Consider the following 22,165-nt stretch of genomic DNA (forward strand, 5'->3'; position numbering starts at 1 on the left):
TCCATTAATAATATTCAAACTGAAGTACTGGGAAATGTGTAATCTCAGATCACTGGCGAAGCTGAGGGTGGGATAGCGATCATATTCCTTGTCAGAGTATTGGCCATCGTTCGCAAGACATTTGAATGTGGGGCTTAAGGTTACAGGACAAAACCTCCACCTCAAAATTCTTGTCTTCATGGTCTTATATTTACCCATATTTAATGGTTTATTTGTCTCCTCATTCAAATTCATTGAGCACCTACTGCATCCCAGGTACTAAGGACACAAGGATGATTAAGGTAAAATTCTTGTCACCAAGTTGCTTAAATTCTAGTTGAGGAATAGAAATGTTTACAGCTCAAAGCATGAAAGTTCTACAATATTAAAGAGAGTGGAGTGGGATATTTCTATTCTCATGCCAGATGTGTCTGATGGCTGCTTCTGTCTGTAATTTGTATAATGTTTTGCGTATCAGTATTTACTATTCCCACATCCATCCATTCAACAGGAATGAATTCTATGGCTGTCAGCTGCAGGAAACCTTGTATGATAGCTCCACATTTAATTATCTCTTTCGCCTTAATACTTTTCATTCTGGTCAGGTTTGAAGATCTCTTAGTGTAAGAAAATGCCACAACACTCAGCCTATATATAAACTGCGGTCCTGAATGCTTTCAATCATTAGCATGATTAAATCATCTACGTGGATTTAGTAACCTCAAGAACGTGAATTAGCATTCACTTAACTGTACCCAGATTCCTTAAATTCCTCAGATTTCTAAATCTCATTTTTCACATATCTATCTAATGAAAACAGGGATTGAAAAATGAGCCATGGAATTTTCTGACAGGTGGCATATATCTTAATAAAAAGAAGATTCATGTCTCAGCATCTATTCTAAGGGCCTAGCATAACTGGAATGAAATGCTTAATAGTATATAGGGCAACACAGCACATGTTGGGGAAGCCCCCCATCAGGTCTAATTCTTTGTTGGAACTAAGTAATACTGTTCCTTTGTGAAGGATGGGAAATGGAGCCAGTTAATTTTATTGTATCATTCTTAGGGTTCCAGCAATGGGACTAGTCTTAATTCCAAATAGTATCAGTTGTAATGAGCTTTTAATTGCATATCCTAACTCTGGGATAAAGTATTTGTTACATAATAACAAAGTATAATTCATTTTTTAATGTCTTTAACTATAAAGGAAAAATGTTAATTGTGCAAAATTTAGAAAGTAAGTAAGATTTTAGAAATCACCTCTTTGAAGTCCTATAGAAATCATTATTAATGTTTTGGATATTTATACTCAATATTTTTCTAAGTAGAAATACACACACACACACACATATATGCATTTATAAGACTGGATTCACATATGCATAAAAAATTAATTTAAAGAATTTTTTTAACCCCCCAAATTTATATGTTGAAAGATAAATAATTTTTACTTGACATTATGTCATAAAGTTTTCATACTATTAAATATTTTTCAAAATAATTAAATGTGTGTATGACATTCTCTAATATGGTTACACTATGATTTATTGAACATTCTTGAAACCTGAATATTTTTAGGTGTCAAACAAAAATGCATTTTATATATAAACATATTATATATATCATTTATATTATGCTTATATATTTACATATCTGAATTATTTATGCAAATGATTAATCATTCCTCTTTTGTTGGACACTGGATAATTTACCATTAGAAATAATGCTGTTATAACCATACTTACATTTGTTAAGATTGGGATACCAGGTCCCAATGTATAAATGGTTAAGAAGGCACTTGGTGCAGCTTCCCAAATTCTTTCCGGAAAGGTGGATCCAATGTACACTTTTACCACCAACAGTATATAAGAATGACTAGCTCACAATATCTTCTCCAGTTTTAATCATTTCTGATTTTATAAGTGAAAAATTGTATCTGATTTTAAGTTGCACTTCTTTGATTAAAAAAAGGAAGATCATTTAATATAAGATTTAGGTTTTTCTGCTAATAAAAGTAATATATACTTTTCTCAAAAACTTTAAAGACATTGCAATTATAAGGAAGACAATAATTATCAGTTGGAAATAACTTTTTAGCATTTTTTTCTGACGATCGCTTTGAAATGTTTATTGACCATTTCTACCGTGTGCACATGTTGATGAATTATATATTCATGATCTTTGCTCATTTTTCTCCTGGAGGATTATTATCTTTTAAATGAATTCTAGGACCTATTAAAAAATTAACCCATTGTCTGTCATATTTGTCACAAATATCCATTCCAGTTTGCTTATTAAATACTATCTTTTGATGTACAGAGGTTTTATTTTATATATAGTCAAATCTATCAAACTTTTTCTTTGAATTTCCATTGCTTTTATATTTAGAATTTTCCCCATATTCAAGTGCTAGTAAATAGTCACGCATATCTTTTATAGATTTTTTTCATGATTACCTTTTTCATTTAACTTTTCGATTTACTCAAGTACCTATAAGTTGTAGTTGTCGATAGCATTTACATTGGGAGGGATTATACTAACAGTTTCTTGAGGCCAGAAGCATTTCAGTGTGTGTGTGTGTGTGTGTGTGTGTGTGAACAATGACTATAATTATTTTTTTATATTATTTTAATTTTTTATTGATTTCTTATTTTCTGTAATTTAAATCTCATTTTCACTTTTTCCCATAAAGCTTACTTGCAAAAATCTATAATTATTAAAAGAATTAAATTAACCATATGACACTCTTACCTTTTAAAGTTCTTTGAATCTAAGACATGACTTTGTAATTTCCTTTTGGATTTTGCCTGCCTTAGTCCAAAGTCATCACTGTTGACTGTGAATCTGCTCACAAAACCCCCATCATCCCCCAAGAGGATGTCATCTCGGCAGAGCTGGTCAGTTAAAGGCACCACACACACACAGAGGAGGCAGTGATCCATTGGCTTTATGACAAAATAATTTTCCTAGAAACAGAAAAATGATTTTAATGAATTGTTACTTTGCTCTATTCAATAAATATTTCCCCTATTATTTGACAAAACTTTCACTTTATGATATTTCTTATTGTAGATATACCCATCGTGATAAGATACTTTGGAAAAAAAAAAACAGTTAACCAAATAAAAGTTATTGAATACTTGCTGTGAGCCCAACGTTGTTCTTTTGAGTGTTTTGTGGAGAAAGGAGTAGAGTTCCTACCCCTGGGCCAATAAGTAATGAGATTTTTCTGATGTGTGACTGTAAACGGTCCTTTTTTTTATTTATAAGAAAATATCAAAGAAATGGGCCAGTGAGTTGGTTAGGGCCAGAAAGAAATTGATGGAAGCCCCTGAGAACCCAGCCAAGACTGCAGACTCATTCCTCACCTTATGCAAAAATCAACTCAAGATGGATCAAGGACTTAAATCTAAGACCTGAAACTACAAAAATTCTAGAAGATAACATTGTAAAAACCCTTCTGTACATTGGCTTAGGCAAGGATTTCATGACCAAGAACTCAAAAGCAAATGCAATCAAAACAAAGATAAATAGCTGAGACTTAATTAAACTAAAGAGCTTTTGCACAGCAAAACAAATAGCAGAGTAAACAGAACCCACAGAGTGGGAGAAAATCTTCAAAATCTATACAACGGACAAAGGACTAACATCCAGAATCTATAAGGAACTCAAACAAATTAGCAAGAAAAAAACAAACAATCTCATCAAAAAGTGGACTAAGGACATGGATAGACAATTCTCAGAAGAAGACATACAAATGGCTGACGAAAATATGGACAAAATGCTCAACATCACTAGTGATCAGGAAAATGCAAATCAAAACCACAATATGATACCATCTTACTCCTGCAACAAAGGCCATAATAAAAAAAACCAAAAATAATAGATGTTGGTGTGGATGCAGTGAAAAGGAAACACTTCTGCACTGCTGGTGGGAATGTAAACTAGTACAACCACTATGGAAAACAGCGTGAAGATTCCTTAAAGAACTAAAAGTAGGACTACCATTTGATCTAGCTATCACGCTACTGGGTATCTACCCAGAGGAAAAGAAGTCATTATACGTAAAAGATACTTGCTCACTCATGTTTATAGCAGCACAATTCACAATTGCAAAAATGTGGAACCAACCCAAATGCCCATCAATTAATGAGTGGACAAAGAAACCATGGTATATATTTGTATACAATGGAATGCTACTCAGCCATAAAAATGAATGAATTAATGGCATTCACAGCAACTGGGAAGGGATTGTAGACTATTATTCTAAGTAAAGTAACTCAGGAATAGAAAACAAAACATCATATGTTCTCACTCATAAGAGACAGCTAAGCTAGGAGGATGCAAAGGCAAAACAATGACACAATGGACTTTAGGGACTCACAGGGAAGGGGTGGGAAGGGGGGTAAAGGATAAAAGACTGCAAATTTGGTGCAGTATATACTGCTTGGGAGATAGGTGCACCAAAGTCTCATAAATCACCACTAAAGAGCTTACTCATGTAACCAAACCTATAGAAGTAAAAATATTTTAAAGAGAGAGAGAGAGACGAGGCTGTGGAGCCTTGTCCTGGCTGAGACAGGAGGGGAGGAGATGTCAAATACAGGGATGTTATTTTGCCTTTAGAAAGGGGACAAAAGTAAGGATGTTTCCAGTTAAATCCATAGGTGAGAGCACTGGAATTTGAAAGAGGACAAGTCTGATAGTAGACTCAGTTTTTGCAGGAAAATAGGGAGCAAGTCCATCTTCTAGAGGGAGAAACCTGAGAAGAATACTGAAGTTGTGGATGACTTACAAGAAATGGGCCAGTGAGTTGGTTAGGGCCAGAAAGAGATTGATGGAAGCCACTGAGAACCCAGACAAGACTGCAGACTACAAGTTTGTAATGGTGCCAAACAGCACTGTTTGGGTTTATTCCAGCAGTGCTTAGCCACTGTGAAGGAGCAGAGGAGGGCTAGAGCATCTCTCCAGGTTGAAACAAAGAGATTGAAGAGAATGAAGGGCGAGGCTGAGCAGCTTGGATGATGCCCCATGGGGTATAGGCAAGAAGGGAAAAAGAGAAGAGTTGAGGGGGCGTGAAGACTGAAACAAGACGTTTTCAAGGAACCAGAGGTTTCTATGGGATTGAGAAACAAGAATGAAAACAGAACAGCATTAAAAGAAGAGGTTATGATCAAAAGTTCAGGATCTTGGAGTTCAGAGTTTCAGAAATTAATAAAACCTGGTCTATAACACAGCACATAATAAAGTACACTGAGCAACAAGCTGACATCTTTAAAATTGTTCTGGCATCTCTAGTTGGCTACAAAATTGTGGACAAATAGCAAAAGAGGCTTAGTTTTTTACCAAGGCTATGAACAAGCAAGGCACGAAGGAAGTTAATTTATTTCTTAATCCTCCATGTCCTTCAAAGTCAATCTGCTGCCTGAAGACATTTTTAAATAACCTTGGGGCTCAGTGATCTCACCCTCCCTGAGTCCCCATTGCACTTGCTCCTCTTTACCATATAATTTGCTGTATCATCATATTATATATTATGTTCATTCATGAGGAACTTCCAGACTGAGTTTTATTTGAGTGCAGAGAACATATTCCTTACTTCTAAATGTCTGCAAATGCTCAATAAATACTATAGATTGGTTAAGTGGCAACATCTCAGCCACTGAAGGGCTGCCTCATTAAGTTTTTTTGCCAGACTTAGACATTTGACTTTAGTGATGTTCTTACCTAATGAAGCTGGACTTGGGAGAAAAGATTTGAACTTGATAACATGAGTATACCCAAAGAAAGATAAGACTTGGATTCAGAGACAGGTATAAAAGAAGAAAGGAATTACCCTCTCTCAAAAACAACCCACCCACCCCCCCGAACTAAACATACACTAAATGAAAAGAGCAGTCCCTATTAATTACAGAATATACATGCTGAACTTGGTCTAAGAGATTACTTGTGTAAACTCTCTCATTTTATAGATGAAGAAACTGACATTCAATAGAGGAAGTAGATTGCTCATATTGTACCACTACTGAAAAGACAATCTCATTTCTTTGAGTATATCTCTTGGCACAATACCTGGCTGCTCCCTTGAGCTTTGTAATCCCAGACAATAATGGTCCTTTCTGTTGTGGCTACGATTCGTTTCAGCTGCAAGAGGTAATCACATGCTGTAATCCAGGAGGTGTCCTGATAGTAAAACAGAGAATTGGGGGATATAGTGTATTTCCTTCTGTGACCTGGTGATGGTTACCAAAGAGCAGGTTAGTCACACTAAACACCCCATTTTGCTGTCTTATTACAGAGAAGCCTTGCAATACATCCTGTCTGTGTCTAGAGTACAGGTTCCCATCTTTTCTCCTTTCACCCTTACCCTGAGTTTCTCAGTACCATCAGCTGGAGAACAATTCAGTTAGCAATAAGATTGCTCCTTGGAAGCAAACAGCAGTTGGTGAAGCATCTTTGTGCACGATTCACCACTATGAGACCACTTCTTCCCTTGGGAAGAAGGACATAGACTTAGGGCACTGATCAAGTGAGCTCTCCAGCCCTGTCCCCATGCTAAAAAACAAAGACCTTAGTAACTACCTGGTCCATGATAAGTGGAGACCAAGGGGAATTTCTTATGTCCTAAAGACACCAACCTGGCATGGTTAGGATTGGTAATATCAACAACACACTGCAGATCAGAAACAGAAGCTTCCATTTATGAGTGCTGCATGCATTTCAGGCATGACCTCCAACCTTCTGTAAAACCTGTTAGAAATTCCAGTGTGTGTGTGCGTGCGTGTGTGTGTGCGCGCGTGTGTGTGCATGTGTGTGCGCGCGTGTGTGCATGTGTGTGTGTGCGCGTGTGCGTGTGCGTGTGTGTGTGTTTTCGGTTTAAGAAATGGAGGTTCAGAGGCTTTCACAGAGAATCCAGAGTCCTTTGCCAGGCAGCATGGCACCCTGATTTGTAGTGCAGGTTATTCTGTGCCTGTAAGCAATGAAAAAGTCCAGCATTCTCCCGGCTCTCATAAATCTGCATGAGAGTCTGCAAGCAAGTCACTGTAGCTTTACAACATCTGCTGCAATTACTATTCCGATTAGTGATGTGGATTAAATAAATTTCAAAATTGTACTCAAACTTTTAATGATGTTTTCAAGTTTAAAATAAAAATATTGTCAAATTATTTCCATGGGCTACCTCCTTGTTCTTACAGCTTGGGTTATGTCCATTCTTTACATTCTCTGATAGCAGATGCTCAGAAAAACCCAGAAGCTTTTCAATCGAAGCTTCCAAGGAGTAACTAGTTTCCAAGCAATTCTCTGCAGTCAGTGTAACTCCAGAAAGCAAGACCTGGGTCCTCTTTTCTGTTGCTCAAGGCTTAGTTTTGATCCTAGTCAGTAAACATAAATTTATGATCTATGACACATATACCCAGAGCCTATTCAGTACTTCATTGAGATTTTAATTAACTGTGAAGGAACCATCATCATAGCCCTAACTTTGACTTAATTAGGAATTTTTAAAATGTACTTACTGTAACATTGGTGCTGGTCTGAACTCTCATCTATGAACAAAGGAAGAGAATAATGAAATCTAGTTGGCACTATCATTAAAGATGAGAACGCTGACTCTAAAACAACACAAATCTTCTTGGTTTAATCTCAGTTGTCATTCTACCCTCCGTAAGTCTCCTCCCTGTTTCTCCTTCTCCTGAAGCATCTGGCTCTGTGGAATAATGCACACTGTTCGCTGTAAGCAAGGCTTGTACCCCTGTGGCTCATTGTTAAACCTGATGACTGTGCTGTTAAGAGTCTTACACTTTACTAATCATTTTCTTCCTTCTGTATGCAAAACTACATCACATGTTTTTAGTTGTTTGGAGCAACACTGGATGCTAAAAAATAGGAATGCAAAATAATAGTAACAGCAATGGCAAGAGTAGTCACATGAATGCTAAATAGATTAATATTTAATAGAGTGATGGAGAAAAACTACCATTGGGTCGTTTGAAGTTATCTCTCCAAGTTGAGAGACTTGAAAGAACATTCTACCCAGTGGGTCTCCTCTTTTGTTCAATAAGCACCTATGAGTGAATATCATGCCATGGGTACTACACCAGTTAAGAATCATAGATTTATCCCATACGGGGAGAGCTAGTGTGTATATGAGAAGCCTTTCATACTCTTGTGGCATGGAAATTGCTCCCAAGATGAAGGCAAGTAGCTGAACTATTTCAATGACCTTGTTTCTTTTATATACTCAGATGGCCTTGAGAAATATGGACGAAACAGCGGCCCAGAAGAAATGGATTAAGTGAAACAGAAAAAGCAGATCAGAGAGATCACTACAGCTGTTAGTCATGGCTACCCACAGACTGCCTTTCATCTGAAGAGTTCAAAAAGGCTCTTCTAACCTGGGGCTTACTTCTAGATGGCAAAAATACATAGCTGTAAGAAAACTGGTGAGTCGCAGAACAGAACACCTGCGGTTTCTGCTTCTCTTTATATATCTTTAATGGAAGTCACCTCTTTAAAGTCCTCTCAGCTTCTTTAAAAGTTTCATAATCCTTAAAGATATATTTTAAATGTTTAATATCTTACTTTGGTAAGCTTTTTATTAATAACATTATATCACCAAGAAAATCCTTAACTGCATTTACTGTACTTCAGATAAAGCCTAAATTATGAATTAATCCAAGATATATTGAGTTGTTAATGGCTACCTTTTAATAAATTACTCCCGTGACCTACACTTCCAGCTTAACTTTTTTTCACACGATGTGTCATATTTGTAAGGCTTGCAACAATCAAAATAATATTTATTCCTGGTGTATCAAATCTTAATTAATTTTTAAAGATTAGTTATTAATTAACTATTAATAAAAACAATTTTTTGAAATTAATTTTTGGGCTGGGCATGGCTCACTCCCATAATCTCAGCAATTTGGGAGGCTGTGAGGTGGAGGCCATGGCTTGAGACCACGAGTTCAAGACTAACCTGAGCAACACAGCAAGACCCTATTTCTAAAAAAAAAAAAAAAAAAACAGAAACAAAACAAAACCATATTAGCCATCTTTCCCTCCAGTTACATTATCTTATAAAACAAATATGTGGCCGGGTGTGGTGGTTCACATCTGTAATCCTGGTACTTTGGGAGGCAAAGGCAGGTGGATCACCAGGTCAGGAGATCAAGATCAGCCTGGCTAACACAGTGAAACCCTGTCTCTACCTAAAAATGAAAAAAATTAGCCAGGTGTGGTGGTACACACCTGTAATCCTAGCTATTTGGGAGGCTGAGGCAGAAGAATGCTTGAACCCGGGAGGCAGAGGTTGTGGTGAGGTGAGACTGTGCCACTGCACTCCAGCCTGGGCAACAGAGTGAGATACCCTCTCAAAAAAAAAAAAAATCTGAGTGTTTGCACATGATGAGTATACATGTGCCCATCTGTAAGCTTTTGTGTGTATGTGTGTATGTGCATGTTTGTAAAGCAACTCTGGAAATGTGGTAATGTCACCTGACTTTTTCACATCATACTGAATATTTTAGTATGGACATAACTATTTTCCTTCTCCTATTATTTCTTAGATACTATCTTAGTTCTGTTTTTGTGATAATAAAGGTAACAAAAGAAAAGAGAAATAATGCACCAAAAGAAAAAGATGGAGAAGGTGCTTATATTTAATTGAGTCAAATTCATTTCTGTTTTCACATTATTTGTTCGTTATAGTAATTGTCAACATTTACTGAGGAACTCTAATGATGCTAAGTACTTCGTGAGTATTAACTCACTTAAATGGCAAGAGGGAAGGTCTATGATTCTGGATGAGGAATCAGGGCATGCAGGTATTTAATAACACACACAGCTATAAGTATTAGTGCAAGGCTGGAGCCCAGACTCCATGCCCACACTCTGAATCCCCCACTGCACCACCTCCAGCGCCCACATAGCCCCTCCTCGGACAGAATCTGGCTGCCAGTGGCTTCAACTTCCGAAAGATTCCCTGAGCTGGAGATTACTGAATTATGATGAAAATTTTAACCACATAATGATTATTTCAAATATATTTTACTTGTATAAAGCTCATATCTAGTTGGAAATGAACTAATCATTAGGATTTTAAAAAATAATTAATGTCAAAGATTCACCTTTTATTTTCATAGCAAAATATTAGTAGGGTATATTGTAACAGACTCCATTAAGGTGAAAGTCCAAAACTTACAGATCTATAAATGACATTGATAATAGCAAAGCCTTATATTCATGTAGGGATCTATTGTTCATAAAGGGCTTCTACACTCGTTATCTCATTTGACCTTCACTACAATCCTTTGAGGAAGGACAGGTTTTATTGTCCTCATTCTACAGATGTAAAAAACAGATGTGAGAGACATAAGTGGCTCACTAAGTTCCCTACTTAATGACATAGCTAGTAAAACAGCGGGGCTAGAATTTGAGCAATTTATTTTTATTTCAAGTCCAAAGTTCCTAATGGAACCTTTTATTAATCACTTGGCTTGTCCTTCTGATTTTAACTGAGATATTGTCCAGGATCATCTTTTAATTGTGTTGATGCCACATGGTTCAATGTCACACCTTGAGGAACAATGTCAAATGCAGTCACCAACCTCAAAGAATTGCCACAGGGCACAGCAATCTTCTCACTACTACATATTTGGGTTTTTTTTTTGAATAACTGTGAAATATAATTTATGGTTTTTGCTATATCTGATACATATGCATAATGCAGAGACAAACCAAAAGAGAGAAAGGAAGGAGGGAGGGAGGGAGGGAGGGAAGAAGGAAGGAAGGAAGGAAGAAAGGAAGAGAAAAAAAGGAAAGAAAAAAGGAAGAGAAAAAAAGGAAGGAAAGAAAAAGGAAAGAAGGAAAGAAGGAAGGGAAGGAGGGAGGGAGGGATAGAAGGAGGGAGGGAGGAAGGGAGAGAGGGAGAGAAGGAGGGAGAGAGGGAGAAATTCAAGCTTTTAAATTATCTGGTTATTGTAAAATGAGTCCTTCAGTTAAAAAAAGAAATTACCTGGTTATTAAAGACTGTTATCGTTCCTTTCTGAGTAGCTGTTATTAGTAAATCCAGGTGAGGTACCTTGACAATGCTCTTAATAACATCTCGTCTTCTACTACCTGTCAACAGCATAATATTCATTTCAACTTTCAGCAGTAAACATGCTGAACCTCATTTGCTAGGTTTGTTTTAAAAAAAAATGATGTGGCCAGGTACAAGTGGCTCACACCTGTAATCCCAGCATTTTGGGAGGCCCAGGCAGGTGGAGTGCTCAAGTCCAGGAGTTCAAGACCAGCTTGGGCAGCATGAGAAAATCATCTCCACCAAAAACACAAAATCAGCTGAGTGTGGTGGATCATGCCTGTAGCCTTAGCTCCTCGGGACGCTGAGGTGGGAGGATCTCTGCAGCCCAGGAGGTTGAGGGTGCAGTGAGTTGTGATTGCACCACTGCACTCCAACCTGGATGACAGAGCGAGACTTTGTCTCAAAAATAAAATAAAATAAATGGCAAGCATTTTTTATTGCTAGAAAGCCCCAAATTACTTAAAAATTAAAGTAGAATAAAACCAAAAAACCCAGCAACCATTATGTGTTAATGATCCTCAGAGATACTAATTTGAATATATAGGGCTTTCCAACTAAATGTGGTGCATTAATTCCCAGAAAACATGCAAGACACACCCCCAATCCCCACCCCCACATACACGTGCATGTGCAGATTCCACAGAGAACACATTTTCTAAGCATTGTTTGGAATCATTTCTTTTTTGAGCTATTTCGCATCTCTTAGGAATCCTTTCTTTGAACTCTCACCATTGTGGTTTACACATAATAAAAACTTAATACTACCTCAGGCTTTTCAGTATAAAAGAATGAAACCAGGGCTGTGATTAAGGCTTTTGTTTTTCAAACTTTGTGCATTTTGAAAAAAAGACTAACTAGACACTTTCATGTTTCGATGCCCATGTACTGAATGATAAAGCCATATATATAGAATTTCTTTCAGGGCATTTCGTTTTTCCAACAGCAAACTCTCAGGAAAGAAAGGCAAGTGAGCAGGTGTGATACTCTAGTATTACCACCCTCATCCGTGTATCTCAGCAGAGAAGATATTGCCCCACAAATTAGGGCTTGGAGGGAACGTAAATACATTTTACTCTTTTTGTGCAAAAAGCACAGATATGCATGTGGTTTATAATTGGATACACTTAATAATTAATGCCTGAGTTATTAAAATGGCATGGGGCAGGATAAGGCAGAGGAGAAGGCAATTAGGAACAAAAAGTCTAAAGAGGCTTCTTTGTGGTCAGTAATTTAAAAAAATATGGAGAGGTCGGGCACAGTGGCTCACACCTGTAATCTCAGCACTTTGGGAGGCCAAGGGGGATGGATCACCTGAGGTCGGGAGTTTGAGACCAGCGTGATCAACATGGAGAAATCCTGACTCTACTAAACCAAAATTAGCCAGGTGTGTTAGCACATGCCTGTAATCCCAGCTACTTGGGAGGCTGAGGTAGGAGAATCACTTGAATCCGGGAGGCAGAGGTTGCAGTGAGCTGAGATTGTGCCATTGCACTCCAGCCTGGGCTAAGGAAGAGTCAAGGATGAAGGTAGGTTTGGCTCACAAAACATTCCAGGTGCTTTGTTTGAGACAGAGTCTTGCTCTGTCGTCAGGCTGGAGTGCAGTGGCACCATCTCAGCTCACTGCAACCCCCACCTCCGGGGTTCAAGCGATTATACTGCCTCAGCCTCCTGAGTAGCTGGGACTACAGGTGTATGCCACCATGGCTGGCTAATTTTTGTATTTTTAGTAGAGACAGGGTTTCACCATGTTGGCCAGGCTGGTCTTGAACTACTGACCTCAGGTGATCCAGTCACTTCAGCCTCCCAAGGTGCCAGGATTACAGGCATAAGCCACCATGCCCAGCTTCCAGGTACTATTTTTTAAGAAACATCAGATGTGACCTTCATCTCAGAATATGGGATGAAATGCTGGAAGGCAGGAGTAGGTTTGAAGGTTTGTCTTTCTTCTTCCTGACCTCCTCCCACCATGGAGGGAAGAAGGAGAAGAAAACCCAAGGTGTTAAGAGGGGAGAGGAATGGGAGTTCCTGGGTCCCAGGCTCAAAATTGAAAATGAAGAACATGTACATTGGAGCATTCCCAAACCGGAACAACGCCCTCCATAACTGTCTCAAACTCTCAAGAGACGTCAGGTGAAACTTCTTTAATATAGTCGCAGGTAGATGAGAGTGAGAGGAAGAGTCACACTGAGTGAAAACTCACCTAATTTTAAGAATACTTCAACAGAAACGTGACTCGTTTTACTGGAGCATGCATTCTTGTGATGTCATTGCAGGGGGTTACACTGGAAGTCTGAGCCTTTTCATGAAAAGGTGAATGCTCTCCTATCACATTCCCTACTTAGTGTCCTTCAAAGTAATTATATTTCCATTTCAACAGTAGTAGAGTTTCTTACGATACTGCATATGAAACTCTCACCATCCCCCATACCCAGTGATAAAGTAATGAACAAATACATAAAATGAAAATTCTATGGAATTTTCTTTTTTTTTTTTTTTTAAACGGAGTTTCGCTCTTGTTACCCAGGCTGGAGTGCAATGGTGCGATCTCAGCTCACCACAACCTCCGCCCCCTGGGTTCAGGCAATTCTCCTGCCTCAGCCTCCTGAGTAGCTGGGATTACAGGCACGTGCCACCATGCCCAGCTAATTTTTTGTAATTTTCAGTAGAGACGGGGTTTCACCAAGTTGACCACCCACCTCGGCCTCCCAAAGTGCTGGGATTATAGGCTTGAGCCACCGCGCCAGCCAGAATTTTCTATGGAAACACATAGTCCCAATATTTATTCTTGAGAAAAATATTAAAACTCATACTAATTTGGAAGGGAAAATTAAAATGTCACCTGAAATGAAAATTCGCTGTTTTCTAGACACAAAGAAAACCAAATTTTCTTCATCCAGCTGGGAAGCAATAGGATCTTCTTCAGAGGAGAAGTATCCGAAGATCTGAAATTGCAAACAGCACATGTAAATATGCACCATGTCTCAGAATTGGCTCTAAAGTAACAGATTTCGTGTTGGCTGAATTTAAAGTCTAATTTCTATTTACAGTCAACACCTTGCTTTCTGAATGTCAGGAGATTCCCTATACCAGGAGACAGTTTAATACAGCAATCCCCAAACTTTTTGACACCGGGCACCAGTTTCATGGAAGACACTTCACTTGTTTTTTTTTTTTTTTGAGACTAGTCTTGCTCCGCCACCTAGTCTGGAGTGCAATGGTGTGACCTCGGCTCACTGCAATCTCCACTTCGCAAATTCAAGCGATCCTCCTGCCTCAGCCTCCCAAGTAGCTGGGATTACAGGTGCTTGCCACTAAGCCTGGCTTATTTATTTATTTATATTAGCGAAGGGGTTTCATCTTATTGGCCAGGCTGGTCTTGAACTCCTGACCTTGTGATCCACTCACCCTGGCCTCCCAAAGTTCTGGGATTATAGGTGAGCCACAACGCCCAGCCAGAAGACACTTTTCCATGGAGCAAGGCGGGGGATGGTTTCAGGATAAAACTGTTCCACCTCAGATCATCAGGCATTAGATTTTCATAAGAAGCACACAATGTTAGATCCCTCACATGCACAGTTCACAACAGGGTTCACACTTTTGTGAGAATCAATGCCACTGCTAATTTGAGAGGAGGCAGAGCTTAGGCAGTGATGCTCACTCACCCACTGATCACCTCCTGCTGTGTGGCCCAGTTCCTAACAGGCCATGGAACCGGTGGGGCTGGGGACCCCTGGTTTAATATAGTCAACAAACTGTATACTGATAATGCATGATTTTTGAGCAGTTACTGATTTTTCTTTTCAATAGAACTGACCCTCAGACTGACAGGTCTATTTGGAGCTGTTGTCTGTCTGTCTGTCTTCATCATGCAGGGCCCCAGCTAACAACTTGGACACTGAGTTTGACCACTCTCAGATGACTATCTTAACCATTTTCCATGGATTTTTCAGGACTAGATTTTTTTTTTTAATCCTTGTTAGGGGGAGTTTTTAATCCTTGTTGGTGGGAATTTAAGAATTTCTTTATTTAAGTTTCCAAATCCTACTCTCTAGGCATTGCATGAGTATAAATTACTATGAAAAAAAAATCCTGAAGAAGAGCTCTTATTTGTAAACTGTGGAATTATATAACTCTGAAAAATGAAGAAAATAAGATAGCTTTTCTTCAATTGTCTTATTAATTAACCAATAGAAATAAAATTCTTGTAAATTAATGAGAGAACTTAAAAATAAATATGTATTTACACTTTTAATTAATAAAATGCTTATAATTAAAGTCATATAATTAGTATATTAGTATTTCTCATAAAGTTGAATGCACAAAATGAACTGAGGAGTTCTTTTGAAATATCGGTGTGCACACTAACCACACAGGAATCTCGTAAAATGCAAATTTGGCTTTAGTAGGTCTGGGGCGGGGTCTGAGAATCTGCATTTCTAAGAAGCTTTTCATGAGAGATCATACTTTGAATTTAAAGGAACCAGTGACTAAATAACTGGATTGGAAATAAATCAAAAGCAGCAATATGCCAGTTTGTTTTAACAATATTTATTTAGATGCTGGATGATGGCTTCGCATTTCATTAACATTTTAATATACATCCCGTCATCAGGTGTTTCACAAATGTTACCACTTCTTCATTTATATTCCCCACGCTCAAACCTCCCAACATACAATTGTCCCAATTATCCCCCAGTTAGATACCATTCTGTGGGAAAATCAGGCTCATCGAGACTTTCTTGTATTTTCCCACCAGCAAAATTAACACTCAATAAAAACTTAACTTATTATCTCCTCAGAAATCACCATTCATTTTTTATGGATACAAAAACTCTAGGTTAGACATCTAATTCCCTCTGAAGGACTGAGAAAATGAAAGGAAAGTTAATAGATCTATGTTGGAGTGGACAGTAAGGTTTTGTTACTGCAGTGTTTGGCATCATTTATTGACTCATTATTCAGGTAACAATCATGTATCTATCTGTACCTTAGCCTGTATCATTTGAACTCTTAACACCCCTTTATGGCATTTGAACTCTTTACACCCCTTTACTCAAAGCTGTTGAGTCAGATGGTCTAGTGTCAGGGTTCAGACTGTACAATGAATTGATACTTGAAAAAATACCTTCACCTTCTGAAGTTTTAACTTCCTCATCAGTAGACTAAAAGAACAAACTTCTGAATTTTGTTTTTGTTTGTTTTATTGAGGTTTAAATGATATAACGTATATCATTATGTATATCTTGATGTCTATCATTATGTCATGTCAAAATGAGCATTTTATACCATGCCTGGCATATAGTAATAGTTTTAAAACATTAACTATAGTTATCACTGGAAAGCCTACATTGAGAAGGCCTCATGGGAGAGAGAAAAATAAATGATAAGTTATATCTAGACCACAACCACTAATGAGAACAGTAGGCTGTCTTTAAGCGTAGTATTTTAAAACCATCAATCCATTTATGGACAAGTTTCTTTTCTCTGATAAGATTAGTCAGGTGGGCTAAATTCGATAAATTGATTGTGTATGAAACTTTGCTGGGAAAGTTATATGACTTCTACAGACAGTCAGACCCTGAGAGCGAAATTCCCTCCTAACCTGTCATTTCCCTGTGGTTCCTGTTTCCTTTCTTACCCAGTTTAGAATTGTTGGTCTGTCACCTCAATCATACATTTCCACGATCCTCCATCCCTTCACACCACTGCATTGGCCAGGCAAGAAATGCCACTACTGGGTGGAATGTTCTTTATTCCTTGCACCCACACTACTGTGAGTGATCACTCCATAGAGAAAATCTCCCAGCCCCATGGATGGGGCCACCAATCATTCTCGAGCTCTAACTTTTTGGGGCTTTGGTGCCACCCAGCCATCATCCCATGTTTCCCTAAGTGAAATCTTCAATTGTCAAAAGAAAGAATGTCAAACTCTTCTGCTCTCATCAAATATATGACTCCACCTCCTTGTCCCTCAGCAGCTGACCTTGCCTACTGCTTCAGATGATAGCAGAAGCCACCAGACAAGAGCTTCCTCAGCTTCTTGCCGCTGTAGCTCCAAACCGACCTAGTACTGAAGCCTTCCTTCATTCCCTTCTCCCTCCCTCCTTCCCTCCCTCCCTCCCTTCCTTTCCTCCTTCCTTCTCTTTTCCCAGTGCTAATCCCTCCACCTGCTGTCTGCCTCCCATTCCCTTCCATCTCTTCAGAGACTGTCTTCTTTTACCTTCCCCAGAATCTTCAACATCTTTCTTATTACTGACTTTTCCTTTCAGCATTCAGACAAGTGCAAATCTCTCCCATCTTAAAAATAAAAACACAAAAATGCCTTTCAAAGTAACTTACAGATAATATAGTAATAGTTATCCTATTTTTGCTTTCGTCTTCTCTAGCTTCCAAGTGCTGCACCTCCTTACATTTTGTTTTCTCTTGGTTATAACAGCAGGCATACTCTTATTGAACTTCAACACTTTCCTCTATGAATTGGTTTTCGACTGCTGCCAAAACAAATGACCACAACAGTAGAAATTGAAAACAACAATGGTTTCAGCTCATTGGCTCTTAGTTCAATAGGTCAGAAGTCCAGTACGGTTCTTATTTTTCTAAAATGAGGGTGTCAGTAGAGATGTATTCTTTGCTGGAGACCTTGAGGAAAGAATCTACCTCCAAGTGCATTGGGATTGTTGGTCTGAAGTCCTGCTCTGGGCTGGCTGTGAGCTAGTGCTGCCCTTAGCTCCTAGAGGTCTCTATCCAGTCCTAGTACATGGGCCCCTACATCTCAGCAACAGCAATGGAACTTCAAGTGCTCCTCGTGCTTGGAATCTCTCTTCCATCTTCCTCTTCTGTTTCTAAGGACTCATCTGATTAGTTTAGACCCATCTAGATACTCCAGGATGATTTTCTCATATTAAGGTTAAGTGATTAGTGTTGGGGTCATCCCATGTTGGCCATCATGTTGGGGTCACCATTTGCCAGGGTCCGTCCCAGAGACCACAGCTGCACAATGGATGAATAAATGCACTCACACACAGAATACAGTGAACAAGTGGGCTGAGGGGTCATGAGCCTCTCACAGAGAGAGATCGCAGCTACATGACACTCATTAGCTCACCTCTTCACCATGTATTCAGTATAGATTTAATAACAGAGGCTTTAAGTCAACACACTCATAGAGAAAGATTAAAGGCCAGGTTCTGATGCCCAAAGTAAACACCATTAGTTAATAATAACTCTGGTTAACCTCCCACCATGAGGGCCATAAGGCTAAAAGCTTCATTTTAAGACCACATGAGTAAACAAGTTAGCTAAGTAAACTCCCCCACATACCCTAGCTATTTGCTTTATATATTAACTAAACATAAGGGGATTTCGGCTGCTTTCCTCCAAAACTTCTACTGAAAATATGAAAAAACATTTAGGTCTTCCAAAAGGGTTTGAAACTATTCTGTAACTTTCTCTACTATTTTTCCCTTAATATTTTTGCCAGCAGCCTGAGTGAATTCCTACAGATTAGTACCTTAATTCCATCTGCATATCTCCTTTCCAGCAGTGCCTATGTTCATGTTTGATGGAATAAACAGGAGACAGGAATCTTGGGGAAGAGGGGCACCTTCAGAATTCCACCAACACCCTTGTTTTAGAAACAAAACTTGGTACAATTTAAATTACTTATGCAAAGTAGACAATTGATAAATGTTGCCAGCAAATTTAACCTCAGAGAATAGTGTGAAATAATAATTTTCAGATAATGTGTAATGATAACGGTGATGATTCTTTGTTTCTACATTAATGAATTCCAATGTTTATCAGAGGTGGGAGAATTCCACACCACATATGCTGTCATCTAATTTGAAATTATGTCACATAGATCAATGATACCCATACTTAAAGTGCAGTTTACAGACAGTCATTTAACTTTAATTTTTGTGGAGATAGTGCCAAGGTGTCAAGTGTCTAAGAACAGATGTGAGAAGAAATTCAGGAGCAATGTCCTATGCAAGGCAGTATAAAGTGCTTTAGGAATTGGTCATGGGTCCAAATCTTGGTTGTACTGTCTACTAGTCACGTGACCTCAAGCAACCTTCTTAATTTCTCTGTACTTGAATCTTTCCAACGTGTAAAATAAGGATAATCAATAATAATCCCCATGTTATGCCCTGTTATAAGGATTAAATGAGGAAGTGTATGATTAGATTACTCAGTAATGAGAAAGATTAGCAAGTACTTAGAATGCACCAAGTGCCAGGTAGGAGCTTAATCAATGTGAACATTTGAGTAATTACAATTCCTAACCTTTCCAGAGACAGTACAGGAAACAGAATTCAAGTATCCTCCTTGCTAATTTAAAACTGCCCAGTAAGCACTTTTTTTACTTACCCAAATAACACATCAGCTATGCATTTTATCATGCATATATTTTATCAGCACATCTACATGTAGATAGATGGCAGAATGTGGACATATGCTCTCATGAAAATAATAAATTTTGCTGCTTTCCCTTGTAACTAACACAATATTACAATGCTCACCAAAAAATAACTTCCAAAGGATACTAAAAATATCAAATTACTAGATTTTTTTCAGAAAAATTTAGATATACCAGATAAACTCCTTCAGAAGCAACAGTCAAAGTTTTACATTTCAAAAGAAAATGTTTCAAGCAAAAATGTTGTTAAAGACCAGCAAATACCCCTTTCTCCTATGATGAGCCATAGCCTCTAGGATCTCAAATCTCTCTCTCAACCTTTTCAGTCCCAGTGTAGTAATTGTGCCTGTGACAAGATTTGAGTATTTTATCACTTATATATAAATTATGACTATTAGAGTGTTAGTTTTATTTTAACTATGCTATTTAAAAGTCTTGCTCCAGACTTTAAGTGATTCATATTTTAACTTCATTTTTATCTGATTATATAAGGAACATATGTTCATTGTAGAACATATGGAGAAAATAAAAAGCCAATAGAAGAAAATAAAAACCTGCATGCAGCTTATTTTTTAACCTATTCTGGAACATTCTTTTAACATTTTTGAAGTTAGCAAATATAATTTTAGATTTTTAATAATTCACTTTAAATTCACTTTTGGGAGGGAACACAATTATAGGCATCCCATGTGGTGCTGTATGCCTCTTCTTTGAATTAATTTGTAGTATGCTCCTTAAAAAATGTGTTTATAAGTTGCGCAGTGGACACCCAGACTGAAATGGCATTGTAAGAAAAGAAGACTGTGTTTGCACCAGACTCTTCCATTAATTAGCTTTAGAAACTTAAGGCAGTCATATTTCTTTTGATCTACTTACATTAAATTTTTTCATTATAAATTGAAGGAGTAGGTCTAGATAATGTTTGGGTGAGTTGCAAGATTTCATTATTCTATGAATTTCAAATTCTCCAAGTGCCCTTGCATCAAAACGTCTTGAAAAAGAAAGTGCACTTTTCTGTGGCATTACTATCACAAAGGGATTTCTATTCGGAATAAGATTTGTATGTCTCTGCCTGGGTTTAAAAGAATAAATCTTGTTTTTATTACCTGATACAATTAATATTAACTGATTAAGAAAACACCTAGGAAATCCATGCTGAAATGAAGTTAGTCTCCTAGCATTGAGTTTTCATTTTATAGATGATGGATCTGAAGCCCAGAAAGGTTAGGTCACATGGCTTAAAATAGAAATGCCCCTTAGGAGCATTGACACAAATAGCTTGTGAGAAAAATGACAGGACAATAAAAGAAGAACCTTCCTGCCCCATTTTTTTAAAACCTCAGGTGATTCTTTATACACATACAGTGTGCCAGAGGCTGGCCATGAATTTTTCTATTAAACTTGCACACAATTTATAGGAAACCAAATGATGTAACAGAATAATGTCATAATCTTCTTCTTTTCCTCCTCCTCCTCCTCTTCTTCTTCCTCCTTTCTTCTTTCTTCTTCATCCTCTTCCTCTTCCTCCTCTTCTTTCTCCTTCTCCTTCTCCTTCTTCATACAGCCAGGGTCTTACCATGTTGCCCAGCCTGGTCTCATACTCCTGGGCTCAAGCAATCCTCCTGCCTTGGCCTCCCAAAGTGCTGGGATTACAGGCATTAGACACTGAGCCTGGCCCCAGGATAATGTCATATGAAGTTACTACACAAAGAGGGAGATAAATCTCAACTTCCAAAACGAAAACAAACTTTCTGTGCAGCTTTAGATAAGTCAATTAACCTTTTTGTGTTTTTTCTCATCTTTATCATTTCAGTAACATAGCCTCCATGATCTACATTGTGCAGCAATTATGAAGATTAAATGAGAAACTGAAAAGAAGGTGATTGAAAAAAAGAAGACATTTTTACAAATGAAGGAAGATTATGATGTTCTAACTAGTAAGGGAAACAGAAGGAGCAGATGTCAGAGAGAATGAAGCTTGATTTCCTCATCTGTAAAACTAAAAAAAAAATCTAATTTATTTTAGAATAGTATTTCATTCAGAGACCAAATTCTCAGTTACTGTAGAATTCCATGTAAATGGATTTACCAGAGTGCTTTGTCTCATTTGTTGGCATATATGGGATATCTTTAAAGCATTGCTTTTCTGAATCTAATACATAATACAAACAGACTTTTCTAATTTCCACATGTGTATAATTTTTATACTGACATGAAACACTTGTTAGACACATATTTTCATATTTTAAGTGGTCCAATAAGATTGCATTAGGTATTCATGCACATAAACCATTGAGTGTGTGAGAAATATTCATAAGAAAATAGAGAAGAAGGCCGGGCACGGTGGCTCACGCCTGTAATCCCAGCACTTTGGGAGGCCGAGGTGGGTGGATCACGAGGTCAAGAGATCGAGACCATCCTGGTCAACACGGTGAAACCCCGTTTCTACTAAAAATACAAAAAATTAGCTGGGCATAATGGTGTGTGCCTGTAATCCCAGCTACTCAGGAGGCTGGGGCAGGAGAATTGCCTGAACCCAGGAGGCGGAGGTTGCGGTGAGCCGAGATCGCGCCATTGCACTCCAGCCTGGGTAACAAGAGCGAAACTCCGTCTCAAAAAAAAAAAAAAAAAAGAAAATAGAGAAGAGTGAGAAAATGTGATTCTCAAAATCACATCTA

General features: G+C 38.0%; 1 protein-coding gene across 6 annotated transcripts in view; it reads right to left on the reverse strand.

The window, feature by feature from the left end:
• The window catches only part of WDR64 (WD repeat domain 64), a 155,183-nt gene that overhangs the window by 112,797 nt on the left and 20,221 nt on the right, over positions 1 to 22,165 (reverse strand). For 3 of the 6 annotated variants that reach the window (XM_078357246.1, XM_035280965.3, XM_008985742.5), the window contains 5 exons: positions 13,908 to 14,010; positions 11,000 to 11,103; positions 7,500 to 7,529; positions 6,055 to 6,165; positions 2,734 to 2,948 (listed from right to left, as the gene is read on the reverse strand). In XM_078357246.1, coding sequence (XP_078213372.1) covers positions 2,734 to 2,948; positions 6,055 to 6,165; positions 7,500 to 7,529 — 356 coding nt within the window. In that variant the 5' untranslated portion in view covers positions 11,000 to 11,103; positions 13,908 to 14,010. The remainder of the gene's footprint in view (positions 1 to 2,733; positions 2,949 to 6,054; positions 6,166 to 7,499; positions 7,530 to 10,999; positions 11,104 to 13,907; positions 14,011 to 22,165) is intronic. The other 3 variants (XM_078357245.1, XM_078357244.1, XM_035280966.3) reach the window with 1 other exon arrangement.

Source organism: Callithrix jacchus, chromosome 19 (genome assembly GCF_049354715.1).
Source record: "Callithrix jacchus isolate 240 chromosome 19, calJac240_pri, whole genome shotgun sequence".
NCBI classification, from domain to species: Eukaryota; Metazoa; Chordata; class Mammalia; order Primates; family Cebidae; genus Callithrix; species Callithrix jacchus.